Genomic DNA, 9,932 nt, shown 5'->3' with positions numbered 1-9,932 from the left:
GCCCTAGCACCTCCACTGGACATCAGCAAACTAAACCCAAGCAGCAGCCGCCTTTCAAGCAAGGAAGGGGAACAGCATTTACTGAGGGCCTTGTAGGTCCAAAACACTTAAGCATACATTTTCTATTTGAATCTATGAGGTGAAAAAACTTTTTAGGAAACAAAATGTACAGCACTTAGTGAAGTGACTGATTTGCATTAGAGATGTTTTGTCCATATTTTTCAAATTGGAAAAATAATAACATTAGACTTGGATGTTAAGAGGATCAGTCCCTAGATTCTTCATTAACAAAGGGCTCTTCCCAGCTATTCACACTGGATCGCATGATAAAATCATTATCAGAAAGACTTCAGGGAAGAGACCATCAATGTATTCCTTACTCCCCCTACAAGAATCAGCCAAAAACAAGCTTTTGCTATAAAATTATCTGGGTTTAATCACTATCAACATCAGAACGGCAAAGCATTAAAGTACTAAACGTGTATGTACAATTACACATACAAAAAATGTCCTTCGTCAGGAGCAATTTTCAGCAGATCTTATAAACAGCATTCCTATTTTGGATTTGAAAAGAGAAATGGAAATTTCCAAGATGCCCCCCTCCCTCTGGCTCCAGTGACCCTCTGAACATCAATTTGCAAAAGCCTGAGGTGGGAAGGGAGGTATTAACAATATCAGGCACTCGTCCCTCCCCTCCTATGGCAGGGATGGATTTTTAGGAAACGTTCTCCGTCATTTATTATACTGATGTTCCTTCCATCTGCATCATTAGGTTCAGTAGTTACCATGACAATATGATGCCTACAGCAATCTAACTTGATAGCCACATGCCAGAATGTGAAAAAATAGGACCAGCTAAGAAAGTGAGAGAAATATAATTAATCTGAACCACACAGAAAATGTTCACAAAACTGGGACCAAGAGGAACACTGCTGAAATGTCACTGAGGAGGGGATTTTGAAGGGCAGCAACCATCAAATTTCAGTATAAAAACTTTGCTAAGTAGAGCTGCCATGGAGGGGCCTATAATTAAGCTAGGGAGGAGTTGACAGTCTGGAATATTTTTCTGAGCCCTGACTCCCCCCCACACCAATTTCCTGCTACAGAGACCAGGGGAGTCATTGTTGAGTCCAGCTGTGGGACTATTAGGGCCCCTCACTTCTCTAAGGATCTCATGTAAATGCTGCCACCATGTCACTCTGTTCAATTCCAGTCCAGATTTTTCCATCTGATCAAATAATCCCCATCGTTCTTCTGTTTTGTCTTGAGAGACCCTAGCTCCTTGCCTTCTGAGTGCCTGGTAGAGGCAACAGGCTAGTGCAAACCTCTTCAGGGCACAAATATGGCAGAGGGGCTGGGAGAGTGAGAAAAGCAGAGTGACATAAAAGTTGCATGCCAGGAAGATGAGCCTGGGACATGTGGTCATTGTCAGCATGGCTGGGTTGGATAGCGGCGCTGAGCGAGGCGATTTGGCCGACTCTGGCTGGTGGCCATGGGCATCTGGAAGAGAGGAAGAAACATTACCCTGGTGTGCAGACCACACATGACTCCTCCCAGGGCTGAGCAGATGGATGGAGCCAGAGCACCCTGAGCCTCTGTCTAGAACTCTTCCTGAGATTGTGTTCTAATTACTACCTTTACCTTGAAAGCATAACAAAAAGAAATTTTGTAAATAGAGGAGGCCAGGCAAGGTGCACTGGCTCATGCCTGTACTCCTACACTCTGGGAGGCCAAGGCAGGTGGATAGCTAGAGCTCAGGAGTTTAAGACCAGCCTGAGCAAGATTGAGACCCTGTCTATGCTAAAAATAAAAAAATATTAGCCAAGCATTGTAGTGGGCACTTGTAGTCTCAGCTACTCAGGAGGCTGAGGCAAGAGGTTCTCTTGAGCCCAAGAGTTTGCTGACACCAGGGGACTCTATCTAGGGTAACAGGGTAAGACTCTGTCTCATTAAAAAAAAAAAAAGAGGCAGCCAAATGATACATTAGCAAAGTCAAGTCCAGAAAAGGCAGATCACTGCAAAACAAGCCTAACTTCTCTCAAAGTTTGAAATGATCCCTCATCCCCAGGAGAGAGTAACAGTACACCCACACCACTGACCCCAACGCCAACTGTGTCCCTTGCCTATAAAGTCCTATTAGAGGTCAAGAGCAATATTAATCATAACTACATTTATTGAGTACTTTCTGGGTAGCAGGCCCCTCACATACACATCTGCGAGGTAGCTACTACTAGCCACATTTTACAGATGCAGAAACTGAGACTTAGAGAGGTGAAATAAATTGTTCATGAACTCACGTGGAGTGAGTGGTAACCTAGGATTACAAATCTAGGTCACTTTAATCCCAAACCTGTGCTCCTAACCCCTCCTTCTGAGGGCTTCCTTACCTGGGGGACCTGAGACGGGTTGTAAAGAGGCACAGCCCCCTTCAAGGACGGTGGAGGAAGCAGAACACCAGGGCTGGAGTAGAGGTCAGAGGGAACACCCTGCGATGGAAAAGAACAGGAAATCCGATCAGTGCTCATTTCCCAGATTCCAGAATGTTGACAGCATCCCTGAACATCAGCTTCAGTTAAGAGAAGTACAAGGAAAGGGTTTCTTGATAGAACTCAAGTCATCTCAGGCAAAAAAAAAAAAAAAAAAAACCATGGTGCAGATGGACATAACCAACCCCTGAGTCTGGAGTGACAATACTGGCAAAAATGAAAAGCCAGAATAAATTATAGTAATATTGTCATAAAAAGTGATACATACTCTGGAGCCCTAAAACACCATAACAGACCTCTAACCAGGCTTCAAGAAGTGGAAATGTTTTCCTAGCAAGAAGCATGAAAACCATACTGATGTCGACAGCTCACGGAGAACGTATCACAGCCCTTGGCGAGGCCTCTGGGGAGCACCGGCTCCCTCTGGGACAGGGAAAGAGGCAGCTCCCCAGACTTCACCCAAGGAGGCTGTTCTGGACTAAACTGTGCTTCTCAGGTGGAAGCCCCAGCACCCAGCACCTCAGAATATGACCGTCTCTGGAGAGAGGGTCTTTAAAGAGATAAGTAAGAGAAATCGAGGGCCTGCTGGAGACCCTGATACAACACGACTGATATCCCTCTAAGAGGAAAAATGTGGACACGCACACGCTCAGAGGGAAGCCGGTGTGAAGACACAGGAAGAAGATAGCCAGCCGTCTACAATCCAGGGAGGGAAAAGGAGAAACTTCCCTGCCCACACCTTGCCCGCAGACTTCAGCCCCCAGGACTCTGACAAAATGAATTTCTGTTGTTTAAGCTTTCCAGTCTGCAGAACCTGTAACAGCTGCCTGAGCAAACTGAGGCAGGCGCTTTCTCTGTACTCTCTGCGAGTCAGCCCCGCACAGGGCCGCTCCTCACGCACCCAGGCAGCTGCTGGGTGGGGGCTCCAGCCCAGGGGCCGCTCACCTCAGGCCGCGATGCACCTTCCACCTCAATGCCTGCAGCTGCTCCCCCACTGGCACGTTCGGCACCTTCAGCGCCACCTGGAAAGCAACAGTCAGATCTGTTTTCTCTGCTCAGGACAGAGGAGTCCCCACTCCCAGAAGGCACCCCCACCTTGGGAGTGCAGGAGGATGCGAGGCTGGCAGTACCTGCGCCACCACGGAAGGTGCCAGCCCCCGGCAGTGATGGGGACTCATGTGCAGGCGTCGGCGAGAGGCCCAGGCTAGCCTGGTGGGGAGAAGACGCTCTGGGGGTCTCCTCCTTTTAGGAGAAAAAACGGCGGCATTGGTGACATTGGTGGCTGACACGTTCACACTGACCTGCTTGTACTCCTGCTCAGTAGTCCAGGCTAGCTCCCTATTGCTGGCCCTCCCAAGTTAAAATTCTCCACCCTGACTTCTTAATGTCTTTCATAATCTGCCTTTGCCCTCACAGGACCAATTTATTTCCCACCCTGAAACCTCTGTTTCACTTGGGCTCGGGGCGAGGCAGATGCCCACACAAGTACTTCAAGGAGCTGGGCAGTTTCCTCGGACAGGCCCATAGGAGAGGCGGCTTCTTTGTGCCTCCATCAAGGGTTACCTCAGAGTCGGGACTGTCGGATGAGTCTTCATCTCCAGAGGTGGACACGTTGTTGCTGGGCTTTGATCGAAACCAGCTGAACCAGCCAAAGCCTGAGCTCTGGAAGAGGAAGAGGGAGTTTATGGCCTGTAGGCTGGCCTGTCCCCGCTGACGGAGATAACCCATCAAGGCGACAGGTGGTGGGGGTGGAGGAGGGATAACCAGAGTCCAGGCTCCAGCTCTGCTCCCCCACCGAGGAAGGGAGGGCAGGGGTGGGAGGACGAGAGAAGTAAAGTCCCTCCACCTTTGTGTTCTCCTTCCCATCTCCTAGCTTTTCTCTCTGGGCAGTATTTTGGGAAAGGTTTTCATCAGCTTCATTGGAGGACTCCTCCTCATCCTCCTTGACTGAAATGGTGGAACTCTCAGAAATTCCTCGTGCTCTGGAAGCCGGTGGTGCCTGGAATTAAAGAAAAGAAGGACTGGGCTGCACTTGTGCCTCAAAGGAGTTGGGCACTGGCCCCATCTACCAGAGGTGGTGGGTTCAAATCCGGCCCCGGCCAAATACTGCACAAAAAAAAAAAAAAAAAAAGGACTAACAGTTGTATAGCCTTTGACAGGTTCCAAAACACATTTATATATGCTCCCACACCTGGCCACTCAATAAATCAGTGGGACAGTCCCATGAGATTGTATTTTACTGATGAGGAAGTAAGGTGTAGCCGTGAAAAATGACTTGCCAAAGGTCTCAGGATAAGGTAAGAGCCCAAACCCATGGTACCCTGGTCTTACGAAGTTTGGTCTGCTGTAATAGCTCCCCAGAAACATAAAGTTTCCAGAACTATGCCAAGGCCTGGAGCAGGGGGTATGGGGTGCTACTGCTGGAGAGAAAGAGAGACAGAGAACACCCTACATAGACCCACAAAACCCCCAAACAGAGACTGTAGCAAACTCCAAACCTAACTCATCTCAGAGTTCGTTCCCTAACATACTTGCTCCGGATCTGCTGTGAACACGTGCACCAGAAAGGATTAAGATATACCCATCCCCCTCTCTATTAGCTGTTTTATTATGGCAAAACACACATAGCATGGTGTTTACCATTATAACCATTTTAAGTATACAATCCAGCGGCATTAAGGCTATTCACAATGCTGAACAACCATTATCACTATCCAATCTCCAGAACTTTTTCATCTTGGCCCGTGGACTCTACACCCATTACACACTCACTCCCCCATTTCCCTTCCCCTCAGTCCCTGGTCCCCTCTATTCTCCTTTCTGTCTCTGAGTTTGCCTATTATATGTACCCTATATTAAGTATAAGGCATAATTGGTACAAACTTTGGAAAACACTTTGGCAAAACACAGAAAAAGCTTTTATTTTTTTATTCAAATGAGTATCATATTTACTATGTGCCAGGCAGCGATCTAAATGCTTTCTCTATAATGATTCGTTTCATCCTTACAACAGTCCCGTGGTGGGCACTGTTATTATCACCTCATTTTGCCTATGAAAATACTAAGGCGTGGAAAGGTTAAGCAGCCTGCCTACGGCCACACAGCTAGTAAAGGGCAGAGCAAGGGTTCAAACCTAGGCAGGCTGGCTTTCCGTCTAGGAGTTTCTCCTAACTGAATATTCAGGTCCTAGACAAGGGCTTGTGAACAAGGCTGCCCATCCCTGGGGGGTTATATATGAGCGAAGAAAAGGAAGGAAGTGGGAGAGGGAGAAAAAGGAAAGCAGCACATTCAAAATCCTCAACGTTGTGGGAACCACCAAGTAAAACCCGAGCTCCTTACCACAGCCTTGGGGCCCTCTGTCATCTGTCCCCGTGCCTCTGCCACCCCTCTGACCTTGTTTCTTAGCCTCTTCCGACTGCTCCTCACTTTCTAGGCACAGGGTTCCCCATGCTCTGCCCGAATCACGCCAAGTGAGCCCACTCACTGCTCTTGCTGTCCCCTCTGACTGAACACTTGTCTCCTGGATATCAACCTGGCTCATTTCTAAACTCCATGATGATCTCTGCTCTCAGGCCTCCTCACGGCTGCCTTCCTTGACCGCCCTCTATGTAAGATGCCTCACAGGTACAGCGGCTTACTTTTAGTCACCTCCACTAGCCCTGAGCCCTACGAGGCAGGGCTGTGTGTGGCCCACAGATGCGGCCCAGCCCCTGGAACAGTGCCTGTCACGTTGTATGAGCTCAGCAAATACTTGTCAACAAATAAGTGAATGAATGGTGGTACTTTCATATAATGGATCTTGTCATACCAATGTTAAAAATCACATTTGTAAATGACATAAAGTCTCACTATACGGTGTTAAATAACAAATAGGAAATAAAGTTTCACATGCGTATGTTCTTAACCATTTTAAAATAGGTATGTGTGTGCACATATGCACGCATATGCACGTACATATATACATATGTTAAAAATATTAGAAGGAAAGAACTGAAATATTTGACTGCTGGATTATGAGTGATGTTTGATTCTTTATATAATACTTCATTTTTAAATTTGTTTATAACAACAAGTACTCATTTTTAATCAGAAAAGAAAAACACAGACGTTTTTTAAGACCTGCAGCCCTGTTTTTACTTGAAGAAGTTATGTGGTGTAACCCTCCAACCAGGGCTGGGGAACATCTGAAGTCAGGGACCATCACGGCTCATGGTTGAGGGAAGGGGGCCTTCAAGGGAGCAACCACATAGAACAGCTAATGAGACCTGGTCACTGCCAAGACCTTCCAGCCCAGCTATAAGCAGCCGCCATTACAGCTATCATAGCTCTTTCTTTGAAATAAAGCCAGATATAAGTTAAAATAAAGAAATAAATAACGAGTCTTCCATGACAGGGTAGGGTATGGTGAGCATTTGGAGCAGCAGTGAGAAGAGGCCATCAGATGTCTGCACGGCCAAAACCGAACCTGGGGCTGCTGCTCCCTGTCCCCCGGGCATGTCGTTTGGCAGGATGGAGCATGAACAAGAATACAACCTCCTGCCCAACTCCCAGGAGTCGGTGTAGAAAGAAACAAGGTGCACTGTGGAAGAGAGAGCAGCTGCCCTGTAGGCGAGGAGAAGCCAGGGCGGCTGGCAAACGCCAGAAGCATTAGAGTGGGCATCGGCGGCTTTGACTCAGCTGCTTTGTCCTCTCACCTGGGGGTTAGAAATGACCTGTTGACCCTCAGGATCCTGGAAGGTTTCTTGAGACATTGTGTTCCCTCCTGCAGCAAAAAACACAAACAAGAATAATAATTGGAAGTTGTGCTTTTTCCACCTGTCGTGAAGAAGGGTAATGGGGGACACGGTCGGCTTCCTTGACTATAGCGGAAGCTGAAAGCCCATCACCCCAGCAGTTCACAGTAAATGCAAAGTCAACAAGCACAGCTCCTCTCAGCCCCAGCCACCCCAGGATATGCTGGGCCGCCCACCCTGTGTTCCCCAGGTCATTCCTTAGGAATCCTGGCGATCAGAGCAACACAGAGCCAGAACACAGAGGCCCCCAGAACTTCCCTCCATTTGAGTCTCTACCATATATGGGACATAGGGGTAGAGAACCTACAGCCTTCTGATTTCAAGACTGTTCTTTTTTAAGCACCAAAGAAGTCAGGAAAAGCTTCATCTTTCTCTGCTGCTCCCTTTTAAAAAAAGGATTTGTTCTGTAAAATCTGGATTCAGTCAAAAGGCCACACTCAAGGATCCAGAAGGCCACATGTGGCACAATGGCAGCAGGTTGTTATCCTGAAGAAACATAGGGCCAGGACAGAAACTTGGGTGTCTGCTGTGGTTCCTGACAGTAAGCTCTAGGATGCAGGATGACTGCAGAAAGAAGACCTGGCCCACGTGACAATGCATGTGAGGTGCAGGCAGCACGTTCTTCATTTCTCCACCCTGCAATCTCTACCCAAGAAACCGTGACATCCGAGGAGATGCCATGAGGTCTGTTGCTTATCCACTGGCCCAATGGAGTGGTAGACGGGACTGGTAGAGAGCAACTTCCCTGGGATGCATGCAAAACACGGGCGCAGTAGGCCCTCGGTAATGTCATACCCCACACTCACATCTTTACCAGTTCCAAGCCCTACTCCTCTGAGGGTCCCTTTGCCTCCCTCTCCTGCTCCCTCCCTGCCCAGACTCTGCACCCAATGCAGCCAACCTAGCTGCAGGTCCTACCAGGGGCTGGGTGTGTCTGCAGCATTTCCTCCCAGACCGGTCCTCCAGAAGCCCCTGTCACTGCCACATCACCACTGGTCCCTGGTAGATGGGTCTCAGGGACTGAGTAAAGAGGCACCGGTGTCCCCATCTGCCTCTGCCCTGCACCCCCTTCTGCTGGGTAGGTGCCCGGCTGGAGGAGAAAGGGCTGTTGTGGTCCAGGCTGGGTTGGGTGGGTCTGCTCAGGGGTTGGCCACGGGGTTGAGTGCTGCCCAAGGCCTTCTGAGTAGCCTTGAGGTCCAGAAAGATCCTGGTAGAAAGTATTTCCTAAGGACACAGGGCAAAGAGAAAGGAGTGAGACCCCAAATGTGGCATCTGCAGACGGATCATGCCAGAAACTTTCCTGCTCATGCCCTCCTTGGAAAGTAGACACAAGGACAGGCTGTGTGATAGAGCTTCCCTAATGGGGAACATAAAACACAGTGACTGTATGTTTACAGAATTATTTCCCTCACTCCCCATGTGACCTCTGAGCCTTTGGGGTTAGAAAGCTGAAATTATCATCCTATATAACACTACATCTCTTTACTTGGGGATAAACTTGTTCTCCTTTAAGGAGTTTTTAATGGACTTCAGTATTTATAACTTAGAAAGCTTCCAGTTAAGATCCAAAATTAGACTATAGAAATGATGGTTTTGCTTTTTTTTAATTTTATTTTACTTTAGAGATAGCATCCTGCTATGTTGCCCAGGCCGGCCTTGAACTCCTAGGCTCAACCAGAGCTCCCACCTTAGCCTCCCCAGTATCTGGGACTATAGTTGTCAGCCACTCCTTGGCACCAGGCTTTGCTTTTTAAAAAATCAGAGCACATATGATGTGCTCTGGAAGAGAAACTAAGATGTGGACATGTGACTGGCCCCAGGTCACAGGACTGGTGTGGGCAGCCGACTGGCACGCTCTATCAGGCACCAGGACACGGGGCAGTGAGGAGGCTGCCACCCAGTGACCCTGGCCTGGCTCTGCTCCACCCTTCACCTGAACAGATCCTGCTGCAGAGCAGAGACAGAAACCAAGGCCTGCCCCTCCATCCTGAGGAAGTGCAAGGGGCCAAGAAATGTCTGGAAGGGAAGAGCTAAGAGCCTTCCCTGACCCTACCACAGGGGTAACTCGGGAAAAGCATGGAGTTAATGGACACGTATCATGCGCCTTCCAGCCTGCTGCTGAGAGGATCCTGAGGGGGAGCGGGGATGCCATGGAAACACTTGGGACATATCTAGTTCACAGTTACATGGCAATTGATAGCTCAAAACTCAGGAGCTTCTGGTCAGGCGCAGTGACTCATGTCTGTAATCCTAACACTCTGGGAGCCCAAGGCAGATCGTTCGCCTGAGTTCAGCAGTTCAAGACCAGCCTAACCAAGAGTGAGACCCTAACGCTACTAAAAATAGAAAAAAACTAGCAAGGCATAGTGGCACATACCTATAGCCCCAGCTACTTGGGAGGCTGAGGCAAGAGGATTGCTCAAGCCCAAGAGTGAGAAGTTGTTGTGAGCTATGATTCCACTCTACCCAGGGTGACAGAGCGAAACTCTATCTCAAAAAAAAGAAAAATCTCAAGAGCTTCTGATGTCCCCAACACTAACATAAGGTACAGATAAACTGCAAGGTGTAGACTCAAGGAATTTATCCACCTGAGGAGAAAGTATTAACACAAGTGAAACAATTAGTTACCACTACAAGGCACCGTATAAACATC

At 48.3% G+C, this 9,932-nt stretch overlaps 1 protein-coding gene across 1 annotated transcript in view; it reads right to left on the bottom strand.

Moving 5' to 3' along the window:
- Positions 1–410: 410 nt before the first annotated feature.
- The window catches only part of SEC16B (SEC16 homolog B, endoplasmic reticulum export factor), a 49,190-nt gene continuing 39,668 nt past the window's right edge, over positions 411–9,932 (bottom strand). Inside the window, 9 exon segments of the mRNA XM_012802708.2 lie at positions 411–1,461; positions 1,464–1,500; positions 2,388–2,486; positions 3,432–3,508; positions 3,617–3,728; positions 4,050–4,148; positions 4,333–4,485; positions 7,181–7,248; positions 8,198–8,503. Coding sequence (XP_012658162.1) covers positions 941–1,461; positions 1,464–1,500; positions 2,388–2,486; positions 3,432–3,508; positions 3,617–3,728; positions 4,050–4,148; positions 4,333–4,485; positions 7,181–7,248; positions 8,198–8,503 — 1,472 coding nt within the window. The 3' untranslated portion in view covers positions 411–940.

The sequence above is a fragment of the Otolemur garnettii genome, unplaced genomic scaffold (assembly GCF_000181295.1).
Source record: "Otolemur garnettii isolate 467f Iridium unplaced genomic scaffold, OtoGar3 scaffold00016, whole genome shotgun sequence".
Taxonomy (NCBI): domain Eukaryota; kingdom Metazoa; phylum Chordata; class Mammalia; order Primates; family Galagidae; genus Otolemur; species Otolemur garnettii.
This window is presented reverse-complemented; position numbering and strand designations above follow the sequence as displayed.